This window comes from Astatotilapia calliptera, chromosome 3 (assembly GCF_900246225.1).
Source record: "Astatotilapia calliptera chromosome 3, fAstCal1.2, whole genome shotgun sequence".
Lineage (NCBI taxonomy): Eukaryota > Metazoa > Chordata > Actinopteri > Cichliformes > Cichlidae > Astatotilapia > Astatotilapia calliptera.
In genome coordinates, this window is record NC_039304.1 from 36504203 (window position 1) to 36524977 (window position 20775).

At 39.3% G+C, this 20775-nt stretch overlaps 1 protein-coding gene across 1 annotated transcript in view; it reads right to left on the reverse strand.

Moving 5' to 3' along the window:
• trpc5a (transient receptor potential cation channel, subfamily C, member 5a) overlaps window positions 1-20775 on the reverse strand; it is a 207613-nt gene that overhangs the window by 49286 nt on the left and 137552 nt on the right. The window contains exon 9 of the mRNA XM_026163141.1: window positions 268-405. Coding sequence (XP_026018926.1) covers window positions 268-405 — 138 coding nt within the window. The remainder of the gene's footprint in view (window positions 1-267; window positions 406-20775) is intronic.

Below are 20775 nucleotides of genomic sequence, written 5' to 3' on the forward strand. Positions count from 1 at the left end.
GTCATCTTTTTAGAAAGAAAGAAGGTGTACTTTATTGATCCCCGTGGGGAAATTCCTCTCTGCATTTTAACCCATTCACTCAGTGAAGCAGTGTGCAAGGACGGTACCTTGCTCAGGGGTACCTCAGGGTAGCTGTTCAGGGGAATCGAACCCCCGACCTTCCGATCACGGGGCCACCACTCTACCTACTGAGCTATCCCTGCCCATCCTTTACCCACTTTCTTCAAATCTATATACTCCACCCTCCCATTATTCTTTTTTCCTTACCAATGAGAAGACCGGGAACAAGAGTCCGATGATAAAGCAGGTGACCAGTTTAACCGCCCAGTGTCGTCTCCTCCAACCCGGGAAGCCATCATACCACAGTGTGGCCAGCAGCTGCTGGCAGTTTGGCTGTGCCACAAACTGGAAAGAGAACAACAGGGAGAGGAAATGCAGTTTAGTATTTGTGAAAAAGCCCTGAAAAGCCCTTTTAAACGTAGTTCATTAATCATACAGAGGCTTTTTTTTTGTTTTGTGGGGGTGGGGGTGGGGGTAGGGGGGGGGGGGTTCACTTTAAAAAAATGTGATCACCCTGACTGCTTAATAAGTTCATGGAATCATTTGCCTCTGCCTGCTCAGTGGTGTTTATTTTGATGCTGATGCCATTACCAAATTATCTCCTCCTTCTTCACTTCATTCATTTTTTCTTAACTCCAGGAGGCTGCGGCCCTTTCATCTTTTCTCCCTCTTCTATCATACCATCTATATGTAATTAAATCATTTTGTTATTCACAGTCACACATTCCCAATAGAGTAAAACACGAGTGGCTCTTAGCGTGTCCTTTATTAGTAGTAGTCGGATATCAGAGTGAACTGTCATCTTGTTAAGGTCCATTTCCATCTCGACTGTGACATTGACTCCTCTGACTGATTTCTACTGGGATTGGGATTTGATTTCCCCTAACCAATCACAAAAGAACAAGGTATCCACCTGAAGCTAATGTGATTAAACTCGACACTGCTGCACAGCAATGCAAACATACAGTTTTTTCCCCAGGGATTTAGAAGCAAAGAACAAAGTACAGTAAAAAGAAAAATAGGTCTTCAAACGAGGTTGCTGGTAAACACGTAGGAGATAACCTTTGCAGATAATTTTCCAGGGTTTTTAGAATCCTTATCTTGTTGTATCCACTGGTGCATCAGTGGATTAAGCCAGGCACAGGAATTAATTAATAACTGAAACCTTTTAAGACTTAATACCGGACAGTTAAGGACACTCAAACAGACCAGACTCACGTCTTTGACAGCCAGAGAGCAGAAAAAAAAATCAGAACAACTGAGTCATTCAGCTACACAACATACATTCATACAGACGTGGCAGAAGCTCAAACTTAGGCATATAGACATAGCCAAGAAGTTTAAACTGAGAATCAGAACGAAGAAGAAAAGTTATTCTGAATGCACAACATGTCAAACCTTGAGGCAAATGTACTGCAGCAGGAGAAGACCACACCGGGCATCACAGCTAAAATAGGAAAAGGAGGGTACAGTTCATCCAGGCTCAACAAAAATGGACAATAAGAGTTTGGAAAACGTTCTCTGGTCTGATGAGTCTCGATTTCTGCTGCGACATTCAGGTAGTAGGATCACAATTTTGTATAAACAACATGATAGAGTGGATCAATCCTGCTTTGTCTGAACACCATTATACCACCAGGGTGCTGCATGTGGTGTCGTGGCGTTGGGGATGTTTTCTTGGCACAACTGGATTTTTTTGTAACTACCACACCCTACCCCAGTTGTTGCTGCCCATGTCCATCCCTTTGCTACCACAGTGTATGCATCCACTGATGGTTTCTTCCAGCAGGATAGCACACCATGTCACAAAGCTCAAATAATCTCAAACCGGTTTCTTGAACATGACACAGAGCCTTGTAGAAGCCTTCTTCAAAAAAGTCCTGCTACATTCAAAAATAAAAGCCCCAGCTACTTTTTAAGGAATAAACACACACACACACACACACACACACACACACACACACACACACACACACACACACACACACACACACACACACACACACACACACACACACACACACACACACACAGAAACTAGTCCTAATGGCTTTTTAGCAGCAGGAATCCCAGCAAGGACTGTTCTTTTCTGCCTAACTACAGTGCATCACAAGATCAGCACCATGGACAGCTCTTTCCACACTCTATACTACAGGATGCTGAAATGTTTGAAGCAAAGCTGGTAAAAATTCAGACAGTCTCATAAAAAGAGCTTATGTTAAGTTATAGACAGTGCATATACAATGCGCCAGGATCAATTATCTCCAAGCCCACACTTACAGAAAAAAACACAAGGAAGTGAAGAAATCTGCAGTTATCACCAAATGTTCAGCCGTCAAAAGTTGCAGAAGATAATTTTTGACTGACAGTTTCAGGTGTCATCCTGTTTTTGTTTTTTTTTTTCCTGTTCTTGTTTTCCAGTTTTCCTCTTCAATCTATTAGCTAAATGTTTGGTTCATAACAGTTTCCCGTCCTTGTGTGAAGGTGGATGTGCCAAATTGAGCTGGATGTTTATTTAGCTCATTTATCTAAAAGGATGTTTGTTTAAAGGAGAAAAACATTATTAACATTCTCTTATACAGATACAAAGACACACAGACATGACTCGAGGTGATTGATAACCTTCAGTCTCTGAAGCCTTTTCAGAGTATGAGAGTAATTTACAGTCCTGGGATTTTTACCAAGATTAAAACTAATCACCGAAAAGCAGAAATGAGAAGGGAGGAAGTAAATAAATTGAAAGGTACTGAATGAAGAAAGGAAGAAAATGAAAGATGGGCCTGGCAAGAACAAGGAAGCAGAGGAAGAGAGAAGAAAAGAAAAAGGGGGACACAATGGGAGAAAGAAAATAAGAGGAAAAGTCAGACAGGAAGGAAAGAGGAATGGTTCTTGGTGACTCAGAGGGCACCTGAAGGTCTGATGGGGACAAACAGCCTTTGGCGTAATGCCAACAGTATTAGCGGTTGAACTGTAATGAGATGTAAATGGAAAAAACAGAGGAGCTACAAACCTGTCAGGGCTGAAAGTAACCTTTGGTTTGTCATAAAAGCTCACAGAGGAAGATAAAGCCTCCCCAGATTTACCCGTATGATGCTTGCTGTGGAGCATTTCTAAGTGTAAAGATTACACATGATTCCTTTGTCAGGACTCATGTCACCATTTTAATGGAAACAAAAAGGTTCACATTGTTTGCAGGGTTAGTGTATGTCGACAAGCAGCAGCAATTGCTACATGTTTTTTACATTGTTGAATTATTGTTTAAATCACCAAGATAAATACTACATATTAATGCTATGGAGCATAACAGTATGCAAAGTTCTGACTAACTGTATGGATTTCAGCTTATTGACTGTTGCTGTGATTTGGACCTATTTAGATAAAGCTTTAAATGTGATGTACAACACAAATAAGAATAGGAAGATTTTCTGATTTTTCCTTTTTCCACCAACTTAGCATGTTTTGTTTTCTTCCACCCCTCAATTTCTTTCACCTCTTTGTTAAATCAGTTGTCTTTGCTACATCCCATTCTCAGTGTTTTCTTTTTCTTCTCTGTTCTACATCACTGAGCTTCTTTTCGTTGTCATCTTGTGTATTTTCTTTTTCATTATATGACCCCCAATCCTCTTTACTTCTCCCCTTCTATACATTGCATCTCTTCTCAACTGATTCTCCACCTCCTCTGAGTTTGGTCTCCACTCCCGTCCTTCTCACTTTGTATTTGCTCGCTTGTCTTTCTTTTCTGCTCAGTCGCATTTCTTCTCCTCACCCCTTCTTCCTTACCCTATCCTCCCCTCAGCTCCAGCATGGTGTCCTGTTTCCATGGCAGCAGTATGCTAATGAGCTAGTTGATCTTTTGGCTTCACTAAACTACAGCAGTCTGCTCCTTTCTCTTCTTTCCTGTTTTGCTGTTGATAAATATGCTTGTCATGGTTTACTGTTGACACAAAAACACTTGCTGACGTAACAGCACCATTTGAGATGGCCTCTAGACCAATCAGAAAGTCAGAGCAGATCAGGAAGGAGAAACCTAAGAAGCAAACAGATCTCAGGCATAACTCTGTTTTTGGGATATATAGAACAACGTGAGACATCACTGAAATAACTTATAAACTCACAATGAATCAGAATAAATTACACAACACTCTGGAAAAGCTGGGGTGGTGGGTGGTATAATTTCATCATCAGCGATCAGTCAGCCAGTAGCATGAAGATGATAGAAATACATTGTCTGGATCCAGGCAGTGAATGGTAAATGACTGTGGTGGGCGATGACTCGGGTCAGCTGAACTGGGGACACAAATGACATCATTTTCCGGTCTGAACCTACATTAGGTTAAGAGATCTACATTTTACTTGCATCAACATTGAGACATGGATGAGTGGCAAATTCCAGACAGTCAAACTCCTACTGAAGTGGAACAAATGAGAATAGTGGCAATTTATGCCCTGATGATCAGTTTATTCTATTCTATTTATATTAAATTCTATTCTATTTAGCAATATTCCCACAGATATTCTCTTTTGATATATTATTCTTTTTTATCTTTAGAAAAAAAAAAGGTGGCTAGGTTGATTTAAAAAAACATGCAGCAGCATCATTCATCATTTTCAATATATCTTTAACATGTCGTCATGATAGGAATCTTTTTTACTTCCTAACGATCTCTTTTCTTTTTGAATGAAGAATAAAATGGTTAAAATACATGGTTACCTAAAATTGATTGTAATTTGGCCAAATTGCACTAGCAGAAGGGTGTTAATAAAGTAAGAATTAAATGGTCATGTTATATAACTTATAACATGTGGTGGTACCACTATAAAGCTTAGCTGTCGTGTGCTCTGGAATATATTGTTAGCTTAGTAACTTGTCAGACGCAGCAGCTGAGACACCTGCTCTGTATTAATATCAGGCCTCCAGCTTGATACATTTTCTTGAAATACTGACAAAAAAGGAAGCAGGCACCATCAGTTTTTTTAGTAATTTAGTATTGCCCCCAAAACCAGACTGTTAATATGGCCCAAATGTAACTGCCAGCTCTGGGACCCGTTTTTTTATTCCACTGTACAAGTTAATAATTTTCTAAATTTAACTGATCCAGAATCCAATTTGCAAAATAAACTATCACATATTACAAAATACGAGCAATGGACAACACAAACAGCTGATATATTCACCCGACTGCCAAAACCTATAGTATACATTTAAAATGAGCTCATGTTTAATGGCAAACAGCAACCACACATGGATACTTATCAGGTTTTGCTGTCTTGTACTGAAATTCCTTTTGTCTCACACTCTCCGTCTTTCATGCTAGCACTGGAAAAGTGTCACTGCGCCACCATGACGAATTTCCAGTCCAACTTAAATTGATTACCACGGTCTCTCTCCGGCAGCGCTTTGCCTCCTTCTCCCAGCAGGCTGGGTCAGTGGTGTGAAAACTGCAGAGGATAAAGTCTTAAACTTAATCTCAGTGTGCCTGCAGCAAAGAAACCACACTTTTTCATGCTAATCCAATAGCAGCTTTACATAACACACAGTACTTTTACTGGTCGGGGCAAGAGAGAGTTGTCTGAAAATGACTTTAAGGGATGTAAACATGGGGGGGTTTCCTGTATTAATAATTTAGCGACCAATCCAGGGAAAAAAACCCAACAAAAAAAAACAAAGCAAATCTAGCCAATGTAAAATTTCTAATTTTAAAACGCCACATCTTCAGTGTTTTGAGAAATATACAGATGTTTCCATGGTGAAATGTGGGGGAAAAATTAAGAGGTGGGAAATTTTGGACTTGGATATAATAAAATCTAATGGGCAACAGGGGGCAGCATTTCTCGATTAAAAAAAATAAGTCTAAATGTATGCCGTGCCAAGCCACTACCAATATGAGCGCGCAGCTGGGTGTCTGTAAAAATGTCAAATCTAAATGTGAAAAAACAACCTGTCTTCCTGACTTACGATGCTCACTACAGGCCAGATCTTTCTGGAAGATCATCATAAGATCAAGTTACATCGCTCAAAACATTTAAGAGAACTCAGGAGACCGTTGATCTCAGTATAACACAAAGTCAGTAAAACATCAGGTATATTAGTCTGTCTACTTAGAAACCATAAATCATTGTGAATCCAGTTCAGCTGCTTTTGTGCAAGTGGAAACAAGTGCACTGAAGAAGCAACACTAAAACACACACAAATCACAAATGGGATGATTTCTGGAGGTGGTAGCCATGGACCATGGCTCTCTCCTTATCCCTCCTGGATAATTTTTATTACATCCTAAATCTGATCAGTTTAGTGTTTGTGTCTAATGTGAAGAACAGAAGGTTCTGACAAGACAATGGCTCAGGCCACAAAATAAGATATTAAAAATATATATTGTATGTGCTTCCTGTGGGCCCAGATCTGCAGCATTAACTAAGCAGTTTTTATTTTATTTCAGGGGGGCAGAAACCAAAGCTTCCAGGAAACTTTACTTAAGCACAGGAACAACGTGCAAACTCCAAACAGAAGGCGTCTCGTGCTAAGAGACAACACTCTCAGTACTGAATCACTGAGCTGCTTAACTAAACTATAAGAGTGTATTTAAAAAAAAGTTACACTGAAGGCTTATTTTACTTATTAGTATCATAAAATATCATTTTAAACCTCAAAGTTACTGCTGCAAAACAAAATGCTTCAAAGGCACTTTAAGCTGTAAACTGAAGGACTGTTTTCTTAGATCATTTCTTGTATAATGACCACACAATATCTTCTAATCTCTCAAAGCATCAACACAATGTAACAACAAAGATTCAAATTTCCCCCCAAAAAAGAAGTAAAGATCAGGCCTTTTTGTCACTGTATGTATTTTATGCCAGGTTTATATTGGGACAGCTTGTTTATCAGGATTTCACTGTCTCTATTCTTTCATAAAACATTTAAAGACCTGAACAGAGATTAAAAACAAAAAACAACTCACGCCCACGCAGCAACACATGCACCCACAGCCGCACACAATAACAACAGCAAGAAAAATATACCATGAAATCTGCACTGCTGGCAGCCCACTGAGTCTCAAACGACATTAGCAAAGTGAATGGAGAAAAATGCAGGAATGAATCACAGAGACGAGCATTAATAGTGAATTACAGGGAAGCGCAGTGGCCAGTTAAGACTCATGTTAGATAAGCATTCCTTATTAAAAGTCTTCATTCCTGTTAGCTGTGATGATAAGGACACAGACTATGAAAAGAAAAAAAAAGAAAAAAGTATTTTCATCACTAATAAATGCACCGAGTCATCCAGCAGATACTCCAGGGAGCTGGCACAGACAAGGAAATTAGCAGAGTGTGAAACCAGGCTCTCCAAAAAGGACCCAAACTCCTTTTTATTAAACTCCTCGCAGAGAGAGGCTCGGTCGAGTTGTGATGACTCATGTTAACCTGCTGAAAGGAGCAGCAGCCTGGAGTGCTGCGAGATGAATAGGCTTTTACATTATTTGCATTTCCGCTTGTTCAGGAAGCCTCTGCGGGTTACGTGATGGGCACAGCAACCGTTATACAAGAATTCAAACTTGACTTCTGTGTCCTACTTTAGCCCACAGACGAAAGATCTGGCAAATGTGCCGAAGCACTATCTAGAAATGCTCTGAATCTTTTAGTCATGTACATTACTTGTCCTCACTTTCCTTTAAAGCTCCCTTGATGACTGGCAGCATGTTCTTCTACTTTGTTCATCTATTTTGTTCTTTCCCTGAGTGGGTCTGTGTTCATTGATTGGTTAATTTGTTGGCACACCTGTGCTGATGCAAACAGGACCAGCGTGCAAGAGATCAGCACCTCTTATGTGACCTGAGGAAAGGAACACGAAGAAGTGGTTCTCAAACTTTTTCCTGACATGGACAACTTGTGACTTCAGCCTCAGTCACATAGACCTAGAGACCGATTAGAGACCCACTATAGGCCCATCAGTTACTAGGGAAAATTGTGTAATTCCAAATTGGTTGGTGTGTGATTAGGCACAAACTGGCTACCAAAGCTTTACATTAAACGTAATTCCACAAGCACTGTGTTAGTGAAATGCAGTGAACTGGTCACGCTCCAAAGACTCCTCTGGGATCCTTTAAAATCCAAATGTAAGAAAAAAAGTCTCAGCCAATGCAAAAGAAGCTGAGCTAACCAGTTCATTGTTATCACACCCTCAACATGTTTGGGTTACTGCTTTTACACACGCTACCATCCAGCTAATACAATTTCAGTTGTCAGTTTAGTCACACAGGTCTACAGACTAGTCGGCAAAGCCATGGTAACCTCTTGCTGCTAAGGAAGAATATGTTTTCATAACGTGTTGATGAGCGATTCCCGGAAATTGCTGGGAGTTGCTAAGTGAAATTAGTCACTAAGAAGTATGGAATATAACAACTTGTCTGCAAACACTCACCAACTACTTGCCAAGTGGTAGTAAAACTAAAAAGTGTGTTTCCAGACAAGTCTTTGTCTTCCATGTGAACTGCAGGCAGCCAATCCCTTTTTTTCTTTACTAATATAAACCAAAGAAATCTTAAGATGTTTTTTCAGTGCAGCACTGCACTGAAAAAACATCTTTGCAACTAATTTCTCTTAGCAACTTCCAGCAACCAGTTGCCAAGGGACCAGGGTTGCACATTTAGTTTGAGTGGTCTGCTGAGCAGTCTGTAGGTCAGTGTGACTAAACTGAGGGCACAGAGACTAAATATAAACCAGCCACAAAAAGTAAAAAAAAAACACAGCTAAACTAAATAATGACAGTGGGAAAAGACCCACTGGTAACCACATAACAAAGTAATCTGTGGAAAAATTATATATATGTAGATAGGGAACACAAACAAACGGAGGACTCACAGTGAGAGATAACTATTAAAGGGACAGAAGAAAAACTGAAAACATGGCAATGTTTACTTCTGATGTCATTATTTTTTGTTGTTTCTTTAGTTCTGTTACTTCTGGGGTCCCACTTATGCTGATGCTGGGAAATAAGAACTCCTGGCTACTTGAATCACAGCTAAGTTATATAACCAGACAAAGCAAAATAGGCCTCCTAAAAAATTCAGCCCGCATTAAGGAAACACAATGTATGACTGGCTGCTTGTGTTTTTTAGTGCAGGTTGCTGATGCTTGTGGAGATGTTTGGTAATAAACACAACTTGAAGAACATTTATAAATGATTCAGCACTCATCTTCCTTTCAGTAACATACCTAGGAAAGTAATTTCCACTGAGAATCCTCTGCTCACTGCAGCTCAGACTGTTTCATACTGAATAATGCAACGTCGTATTTATGACCAATGCAGGGAAGAATCACACAGTCATTAATGAAGCAAGATGTTTCTTCTCATCTTTCCACAATTGTTTTTTTCCGCATTTCTAACCCATAGTTGATAAAATAATGTAAATATGGGCTGATTATGCCCAATTTTATAGTGTTTAAGATCATTTAATCATTATTAGGAAATACAGATAATACACTCAAACTGCAGATGTATTGAAGACATAATGCAGATTTTGTAGCTGTTAAACAACACCCATAAATAAATAAATCCATAACGTTAATAGTCGCTAAACAAAAACTATTCTCCTACACTGTAGTATCATTTTGATCCACTCTGCAATACCATCTATCTGACTGATAAGAGCTTCATTTGTCAAACATGCTACTTGTGCAGAAAAAGCATTACTGAAACACAGTGAGATTATCTCGACAGAGAACAGAACAAAAACACAGCATCCAATGAAGAGCTTTGAATGTCCTTCAAGAAGCCTGGAGAAGTATTCCTGAAGACTGAAGTTCAGGCTAAGAATAAAGGTTTTCATATTAAACGCTGATTTTAAAGCTTGTTAAAAATCCACAAACTCTGTTTGTCCTCTATACTGTATTTTCTTGTATATTTGCACATTTCAATAAACTGCTTAAACTATTTCCCATTTTCCCAGCAAAATATAACAAATATCTCTGTGAAACCATCTTCTATCTGACTGCTTCTCCCCACAAACACTGCTGGTACTTCAAATGATAGTAAACATCCTCTAATAAATGACATCATTGCCCACCTGCATGTAGCCAGGCTGCCGTACACAAGCTATCAAATCTTTATATCAGACTTTGTTCTCCAAGCACTGCGACTACAGGCAAATGTAGTCAGTGGTCCAAAGAGTCCTGCCGTGTCGTCAATATCAAAGTGCGATAACGATTTTCAGCCAGTGCAAAAGATGCTGAGCTAACCAGTTCATTCTCCCCCCCCCCACCCACACACACACACGCGCGCTTGGGTCACCGCACTTCCTCCTGCTTCTGACACTAAATGGCAATCTGCTACACAAACTACTTTCCAGCTAATACAATTTCTGGGCATTTTGCCTCAACCGCTAAACCACTAAGAAATATGCTAACCGCCGCTACACAGCAGCAGTTAATTCAATTTCTCTACAGCCTGATGTAATCTAAACAAAGCAATACACTAACTCAAAGCCATGCTAACACTAATTCATTTTGGCTGTCCACATGCTTGTGATCCATATGCAAATACCCTAAAGCCCTTGTGTGCGTCTGTGTGCTCCGTGAAGCTGATTCATGTATTCATATTTGATCTGACGTGCTAGGCCTTTCTTCTGTTAATCCTCTCTGATTTCTTTTTTTATTTTGTCTTTTAGAAAAAGAAATCTCTCTCTGTCACACTTTCTTCCTTTCCATCGATCTCTCTGGCTCTCCTTTCTCTCCACCCACTCAAACTGCCCTCCTTTCTTACACTGCTTTCAAATTATTCTCTTCAGTTCAGCAATGGAGCATCGTGCAGTCATTTTTGGATCACAGAAACTCGGCACTGTAAGCTGCTTTCTCAAAAACTTCAAGAAATGTATTAATTAATAACTACTACAGTTAAAATGTTTTGTTTTATTTCTTATATTCTTTAGATTTATCTATAATAAATCTATCTATAATTAACTTTAATATCCAACAGGTTGTAGGCAAACAGTATGGGACAAGTTTAGGGTCAGATTGCACTTCAGTCAAATGTTAAACAAGCTCAGATTCATTCACCTCTCAGCTTCAACTTTTTTTATATAGCACATAATTTCTAAATTATTTTATAGATAAAATCTCATTGTTAAGGGCCACACATTCTTTGGTAGTAAATCAAGCCCCAGTTTCTGAATGTTCAACGGTTTTCCAACAGTTCGAACCTGTGTCATTTTTGACTTTAAAGGAAATAATTAATAATCTGAGAAGCTCAAATTCTTTGCACGACATTATTCCCTCTCGTATCATTAAGGATGCATTGAATACAATCGGGTCTTGTATTTTATTTCTAATGAACTTCTCACTGTCATCTGGCTATGTTCCGACTGTCTTTAAACATGCAGTCGTGCAACCTGTCATCAAGAAAAGGTCCCTTGATCGTAACATTCTAGCTAATTACAGGCCGATTTCTAAACTTCCTTTTATGTCAAAAGTCTTAGAGAAAATAGTGCTTCGGCAACTACAGACCTATTTAGAGAGCAACGGTATAAGTGATAAATTTCAGTCTGGATTTAGACCGCGTCACAGCACCGAAACTGCCCTACTAAGAGTCTTTAACCCTTTAAGACCTACCATAGAACCAAGTCCGCCAGAGCTTATATTATATTTTTACATGCTGTGGAGCCATTTTTGGGAGCATTTCAAGTTGCTATACATCAATACAACCATTATAGCCCAAACTTTAATAATATGTCTGCATTAGGTGCATAGTAATTACATAAATTGCAAAAAAGTGCAATAAACTACAAAAAAATTGAAAATCGTTTTTGTTTTTTTAACATATATTTCTAGTTAGAGAAATTTAAGAGGCTCATCCCTCAAAACTGTAAATACAAAAAAGTTGCACAAACTAGTTTCCCACCACAGGAAATTTATTTTGAGTGTCTTCATAGTTTTATTTTTGAAATACACCAATTTTTATACACTGCAGGAAAAACGAAAATAAATATTATAGTGCAAATTTGCAAAATAACAGCATATGCATCAAAATAAACTATTTCCAGCAGTGCAATATGAGTCCTAAGCATCCCAGAAACGACACAGAAAGTCATAAACTCAAACATAACTTTTTAAAACACAAGTATAGGCTCATAAGGTCCCGATCGTAAAAAAACTACATTTCCGCAAAATGACGTCACTTCCGGTTTCGGGCAGGTCATGCGGTCATGTGATAGTTCGCGCTGATGGACGTAGGAAGTGTTACAAACAGCTGATCGGATCGGCGAAGCGTGTTTCTGGAATATCATGTTTTTGTTGCTGCAAGTGATTTTTATGCAGTTTTTGCAAAGCTATATGTGGAAGGAAACTGTGACCTAGGACAAGCTGATGGCATAAGATGTAAGTACAACTCCTCCGGTTTCATATGCAAAAAAAATTATTGTGCTAGCTTACGTGGTTGCAGAGCTACCGGGATTTAAAAATAGTTACGCAAAATGGAGCGTGCCCGCTCCGATCGGCTGTAAAGGGTTAATGACCTTCTCTTAATTGCTGACTCTGGGCGCTCTGCGGTCTTAGTACTATTGGATTTGACCTCAGCCTTTGATACGGTTGATCATGATATCCTTTTGGCAAGATTGGAACATGTAGTAGGCCTCAAAGGAAATGTTTTATCTTGGTTTAAATCATATTTTTCTGAGAGGTCGTTCTCCGTCTCGATGGGAAAATATTCCTCTTCTTCTGCCCGTTTCCGCTGTGGTGTGCCCCAGGGCTCGGTACTGGGTCCTGTGTTGTTTTCTCTGTATATGTTGCCCTTGAGCTCCATTTTTGAAAAACACAATGTCTCTTTTCACTGTTACGCTGATGATATTCAAATATACCTTCACCTGACTGGGGATGCTTTATCCTCACCACATCCTCTGTTTGATTGTCTGAGTGATGTCAAGGACTGGTTATCACGTAACTTTCTTACTTTAAATGGAAAGAAGACAGAAATTATTGTTTTTGACCAAAATATGCCTCTGGGACAATTGACTGACACATTTGGGCCTGTTGCTAACTACCTTACTGATACTGCCAGGAATCTTGGAGTTTTCATGGATAGTTCCTTCAAACTTGACAAACAGGTCTCTACTGTGGTAAAAACTAGCTTTCATCAACTACGCCTAATCTCTAAGGCTAAACCCTACATACCACACAAAGATATGGAGAAACTCATTCATGCTTTGATTATGTCAAGACTGGACTATTGTAATTCTCTCTACTTGGGTCTACAATCTTCTCTTCTGCAGCGTCTGCAGCTGGTCCAGAATGCCGCAGCACGTCTCTTGACCGGCACTAGAAAGTTTGACTCTATCACCCCTGTTCTGAAAAATTTACACTGGCTTCCTATCAAATATCGAATTGATTTTAAAATTCTATTGTTTACTTATAAAATTTTGAACAATATGGCACCTGACTACTTAGCTGATCTCCTCTGTCTGTACAGCCCTCAGAGAGCACTAAGATCATCGGGCCAACTGCTCTTGGTGCAACCTAGGTCTCGGCTGAAGACCAGAGGAGACCGTGCCTTTGCCGTTGCTGCACCCAGGCTATGGAATACTCTCCCTCTTCATATTCGCGCATCAGATTCCATTCAGTCTTTTAAATCACGTTTAAAAATGTATTTGTTTGATCTGGCATTTAAGGCGAATTAGGGTAATTTACATCTGGCTCTGTATTTAGATTATGTAATTATCTTATATTTTATATATTTGTAATTTATATTTTATTGTGATTTTATTTGTACTGCGATTTTAATGGAAAGCACTTTGGTGTACTTCGGTCTTAAAAATGTGCTATATAAATAAATTTTGATTTGATTTGATTTGATTTGATCTAGAACAACAATAGTTAACCAGGGTGCTGTACAGCTTCGGGTAGCAATAAACCAATGACAATAAAGATAAGAGAAAACACTAGAATAAGATAATATAAAATACAATAAAACAGGGATGCTCCGAGATGTCTCAACACAAACTAAAAGCAAGAGAAAACGGTTTGAGTTTTGAGAAGGACTTGAAAGTCTCTAAATGACTGAACACATCTGATGTTCCGAAGTAGGCTTTTCCATAGGACCGAGCCTATAGCCAAAAAGGTCCCATCCCCTCCATTTCTTTAGCCCGGGAACATTGAGTCATCTGATTATACGACCTTTGTGGGGTCTTGTAGCTGGGGTGTGGATAATTAAAAGCTCAGATAAATAAGGAGGGGCAAGCCCATTCAAAGTCTTAAAAACAAGCCATACAATCTTAAAAATTGGTTCTAAAAAGGGGCAGGAAGCCAGCGAAGAGGGGATAAAACTGGAGTAACGTGCTCTCACTTTTGTCCTGGCAAGACGCCGAGCAGTCGCATGTTGTACATATACAAAATTCATATGGTTACTGTAGTTTGACGTTAGCCAACTGTCCGAGTTGATAAAGACCTGTTTGAGGACACAGCTAATCAGTTGATCAAATTTAAAACCACTGTTAAAAATGAAACCAAAATGCTCTGTAAAATGTCAAAATCAAGTCCGAAGTTTCAAAGTTTCAAATAAAAGTTCTTGTACTATAAGTGTTTTGGCCTCACAGGATGCTTCTTGTATTCAGGTATGCCAAATATGTTCACATCTGTTAGATTAGACGGATTTTCAACCAACTCTACCCTCAACAGGTGACTTGTTAAGACTATAAAAACTAACATGTGGGTAAAATGGGTTGTTTTAAGGATAATTCACATTATGATGGACAAATTTCGTTCTTGTACATTTAATCTAACCTGGGCTGCTTTTATGGCTCAGTTAACGAGTGCCAAATGCTTTGTGGGCCAAAACCAGGTCGGATGAGATGATCAAAAAGTTTAGACCAGAAATTTGTAAAAAAACAATTTCTTTTGTTTGTTTGAATCGATGGTAATGAGAAATGGGACCCGAGCAGTCTGGAGCAGTCCTGGCTAAAAAGTTTTCAAACCCAACGGCAGAGCGTCAGGTGAGAAGAGGTCAAGGGAAGAAGTCTGTCCTGTTTTTGTTCTTCTAACTTTCATCAGGTGTCATCCCGAGGCGTGTGAGGGGGAACAGTCACAGGAAATGATCCGAGTTGTGGTGTGTGCCAGCGTTCAGAGTCAACACAATCTTCGCTCACCACCTGGACCACTCACCAGATGTGCCTCTCTGCAACTTTGCTGAGAGATTGAAAACAAGAAAAAGTAGCTGCAGTTAAAAGTTTAGAAACTCATAAGAAGCTGATTGGGAAAATTAGATCGGCCAAATGTAAAAAAAAAAAGATGATGCTTTAGATTTTTGTGAACCTATCTTCTAAACTTTCTGATCACATCTTGTAGATCAGGGCCAGATTTGGTTAAAACTTGACTAGTAATTTGATATCTGGCCTATAAAAGGTGAAACTACGGCTGAGCTGAGTTGAGGCAGCCTGACTCGACACCATCAATCAAGGCCAAAAGCGAACAATAGAAAGCTTCCACTTTGTGGTCAAAAATATATTGGCATTCAGGGAAGAGGTTGTCTTTGGTTCGTTTCCAGATGGCTCTAATTCCCAAACAGGCTTAAGATGGTTTTGAAGAATGTGGCAGGTGGCTTAATTCCCCAAATTGCACCAAAGTTGAACACAATGTTATGTTTTATCATTTAGAGTAAAAGATTCAATCCAAACCTTAAAAAAAAAAAGAAACACAAATTGAGAAAAAAAGGTCATCAAAATCATGTGTTAGTTATCTTTGCTGCTGATGCTACACTGCATTTTTGTCGAGAGTTGTATGAAAAGGCTTTATGTGTGTGTGTGACAATAGTCTGGTCATAAACACAAATGATTTAGTACAAGGCAGGATGCCGCAGTTACAAAAGACTGCAGATGTGGTGTGCTTGTGTGTGTACGTTTGTAATTGAGGACGTATTGATAGATTAATTAAAGCAATAATTAATTTGGATGTGGTGAATAAAGATGAATGAAGGTCAGCACATTATTCGGCTCCTGCAGCGGATTATTGAACCTCACGCACAGATGAAAACAAATATAGTAACACAACTGAACACACACACACACACACACACACACACACACACTCCATTTATTATTGAGACTGCAGTTAATGTATAATTTAAAAAGAGAACAGGTATCACAGGCTCAAAGAGAGAAAAAAGGATTTAAATGATTCAAATGCACACAAACAAAAATACGCATGAACACACACACACACACACGCACACACACACACTTTATAAGCTTTACTGTGGGTTAAATGGGGTTAAATGGTCATGATTGAAGGCTCTTTCATAAAACCTTCCTTTAATCAACAGGTCGACACTGGAGAGCAAAAAGAAGAAGAAAACAGTAGGAGGGAGAATGCCAAAAATGGCAGCGTGATTTTCTTTCAGTTTGCATAAAATTTAATGGAATTTAATAGAAAAAGGAAACTGGGAAAAGTGTAGCAAAGCACAAACCCTGCCACGCTCTCCTTCAGTGCTTCCATCATTTCTAATAAAAGGTATTTACCAGCCATTAAGGTTTGAATGTTCAGTGGAACATTTGTATATACCAGTACCAAGAACCACCAGAACCAGTAAAGGCTTAATCTGTATGGCCGCTGTTGTGGATTTGTGTCTCAATAGACAGGCGATAGACTATCCGTGAACGTGATGCAGCAGTTTTTACCATAAGTCTTCATATCTAACATTCACACTGTGATGGACCATCGGAGACCTACTTGTGGTTGTGCATCTTACTCTGGCACACACACCAGAGCAGCCAGGGATTGAACCACCAAACCTCTGATTAGTAGAGGGCCTACTCTACATGCTGAGCTACAGCCACGCTACATACTACCAGAATGTACTCAACTGGGGAATAACGTCATTCCTGAGATCCAGTATCCAACTTCCGATTTCCAATATCCAATTTCTGCAACATGGCTATTTTGAGTTTCCTATTTTTTGTTATATGGTTAGGTTCTGATTATTTTGGTATCCTGTGTTTTGGTTTCTGTTTGTATTTTGAGCCCCCTCTGGTCCCACATCGCTGTGTTCCCTCTGTTGTCTTGTCCACAATGTCATAGTTGGCTGCTCATTACCTGTCGTAATGTTATGTTTGCTCTCCCCTGTCTCGTCTGTGTAATCAGTGTCAGCTGTTTCCCCTTGGTCCTGTGTCTTCCCCTGCTCGTTGTCATGTCGTCCATCATACTATGCTGTGTGTTCTGCCTGTTTGTGCTTCGTTTACATTTCCAGTTTAGCAAGTTTTCTGTTCTTTTGCCGTCCAGCAATAAAAGCTGAGTTTTGAGTTACTTTTGCCTCCTGTAGTCTGCATATTGAGTCCTACTTTCCTGCCACAGTCCATGACAAAAACAAAGTAAGATGAAGAAGAGAAATAACCCTCCCCCCCAAAAAAGTGCTGACAGGTGAAAGTTACAACTTCCTATCTTACATACTTCTGTCACTTCCCTCCCTCAATCCTTGCCTGCTTCTCCTCAAAATAACTCCTTCCATTCTCACTTTCGTAATTACTTTTGGTCTCCCTCATCATCCTGCCTCGATTGCTATCATTTATCAAAATGTCACACAATCTTTACCCCATTTGTCTTTTTTCCCCTCTGCGCTCTCCTTTTCCTCCTGTTTTCCCCAACTCACCTTTTTCTTACTTTAAAACAAAAACATTTTCTTTCTTCATTTCTTTTCTTCCAAACTTCAAGCCCCAAAAGAAAAACAAGAAAGAGAAGATAAATATATGTTTTGACCGCCCTGCTGTAATGTGACTCACTCGCTCTTCTGCTGACTCTATTTCTGTGCCGGTTCCCTCTGTTCCACCTCACTCAGGTTTTGTTTCGTCTCTCGCTGTTCACGTCTTCCCTCCACCTTCCGTGTCAGCTCATAACCACCGCTCTGTCTATCACAGCAACCCTCCTTCATCATCACCCTCTGCTCTCTCTCCTACAGGCTCTCCACTTCCTGTTGCAACCCATCAAAACAAACCGTGTAAACACTGAATATCACAAAGTCGTTTAGCTGTATTTCTGTCAGCTCAGCAGTTGGGAAGTAAAAGCACTTCCAGAATGTCTGAAACAAGTACGCAGAGAAATGTGAATGTATATCAGCTTCTTCATTTTCAGTTTAGATTTAGCAACTGCTTCTCACATTTGACACTTTATAAGTTAAAAAATAAAAACAAAAAAAAAAATGGTACATTATCTGTCTATATCTATTTTGCTCTATATCTAACGTTCAAGAGAGTGTTAGAGATCTAAGCATCTTGAATAAAAGTTAAAAAAAGCTTTTAAATTTTTAAATCCCATACTTGTAATAGAACTATTTTTTATTATTTAAGTGTAAAACTAATTTTAGATGTGATGTTTCTTTCATTCAACATCTACTCATTAAACAGAAAGGGATCTCCAATGTAGAGATCTGAGCATTCCTCCTTGTACTATACCACATACACTATGTTGTTGAGAAGTTAAGTTTTTAACTTAAGGACACTCTTTCGAGGATGCCAATGTTCACATTTTGGACAGAGAGGACAGATGGTTTGAAAGAGGAGTGAAAGAAGCCATCTATGTCCACTGTGAGCGACCATCTTTGAACAGAGGCGGTGGTTTACGACACCAACTCTCTGCCATCTATAATCCAGTTTTGAGATCCCTTCCCAGACGCCTTAACGCCCACTCACATCCTGGGCCATCTGACCTCAGGAAATCACATGATAGGGTGGGGCTAGGTTTCACAATGAGCTCACCCGAAACCCTGGCTGATTGTGACCCACACCAGTTTTCAAACCTTGACTCGTGTGAGGTAGAGGATCAATAGGGGGTCCATCATCCCTTGGAGAAACTTCCAGAGGGCTTAAAATCTGGGACTCGCCACCATTTGTTCATCTTCAAGGAACTTAAAGAAGTCCAGATGACAAGTCCTGAGTAGTTTACCATCTCTATCTCGTTATGGAAAATGCTTGCGTTCCCAGTAGTGTGACGTCAAACCATAAAGTAGAATTTGTGCTTGAATGACACACAGAAGTGACTTGTGTTTTTCATCAAGATATTTGTTTTATTTTCTAGGGTTTTAATGCATGGTTGGAATGACAGATCAAAAGATCCTTGGCTACGTCTTTGTTTTGTTTTGTTTTTTCTTTATTTTGAGATCCAGGGATGCCAGATCTAACAATGTCTAGTCCAGAGGCTTCAACACACAATACATATGCATTTGAAAGGATTTCGATATCACTTTCAACTAAAACATGGACAGTAGGTGGAATTTTTTTTTGCCACAGATTGTCTCATTTTGTGAAGGAGGACATGAAGAGATTTGATGTGACAGAGAAGGATGCTAGAGGCAGGGTGAGATGGAGGCAGGCGACACAATGTGGCAACCTCTAAAGAGGAAAGTCGTACGAAATATTAGTGACTGATGAGTAAAGTCAATTCAAAAGAAATTTGAAGACTTCTGTTCTTGTGAAATTCTTTTTGGCTGTGATATTGCTGCATACAGTTGCTGCTGCTTCTGCAAGCCACTCTGCAACCCATCTCCATTTCATGCCATTCCATACTCCGTGTGATCTCTGTTATGTCTCTTCTGTTCTGTGAGGCATCAGGGTGGTGTTCTGCCCTGTGTTCAGTAATTGTTTTGAACACTGACCTATGAATCATTCAAGCATAAAAAAGAGACCTAAACTCCAGGCATGAAGCAGTGTTGTGTCTAAACATAACAGACAACAGATTTTAAATGGTGTGATACTTTATTACTAGCAGCCTGTCACAAAAACACACCATTTGTTCAAACTGGTTTAGCTGAACCCATTCAAAAAGACAAAAACAACAAAATCTGACAGGATCACCATCAGCACAATTCCCCAAAAGCCAGAAATGTGGCATATTTGAGCACAGTGTGGATAAACTAGAGGAAAAAAGACACACTGTCTACAGCAGATGAAAAATATCTCAGTGTTTTTGTGCTGCACATAACTGTCATTAGCAATGAAACTATTTTAAATTGTATCTTTAGGCACTTTGTTACCAGCAGCCCGGCACACAAACAGACAATTTGTTACTTTTTCTTTTGTTGAATGTACGGTTAATGGTAAAGATAACACTGTTTGACAGGCATGAAATTTTATTTTTGTACCAACAAAGTGATGCATGTTTACACAATTCAATAATTTGCTGCACCTATTTCCCCATTTACCAAAGAAAATGTATTAAAATCAGGGGTAACTCATGACTTTTGCACAGTACTTTAGTGCTGTAATACTAATACATTTTATCAGGTGCAAATAATCTCAAAAAGCTGAAAGAAATTAAAACTGAAACAACAGATCTCAGGGGTCTCGACACAGTTGAACTTTCAGTTATTCAAATATTAATTCATTGAGTAAGTATTCTTTTTTTGAATGAAATGTCAACTTGACTTCCTTAGTTTGAATCACTGTTGAGAACTGTGTGTGCCGTCAACTGAATCTTCAAACTATTTACTAATGACTCCCACAAAAATTATTACCCCTCCACAAAAACAGTTCTCAACAACGAACCGTCAGTCTGATGATAACGACTATATTTTCTAAAAAACTTTCCATCTGCATTTAGCCACACTGCGTCTTTACTGCCCAGTTATTTATGCTCGAACACAATGCTTAAAGTTACTGCAGCGTTGCAGATGTTTTCGTCGGCTGCATCTTGTTTTGTACTTCTCTACACTAATGATAGCTCCATCACCATCCCGCTCTCCTCCCGTTCTCT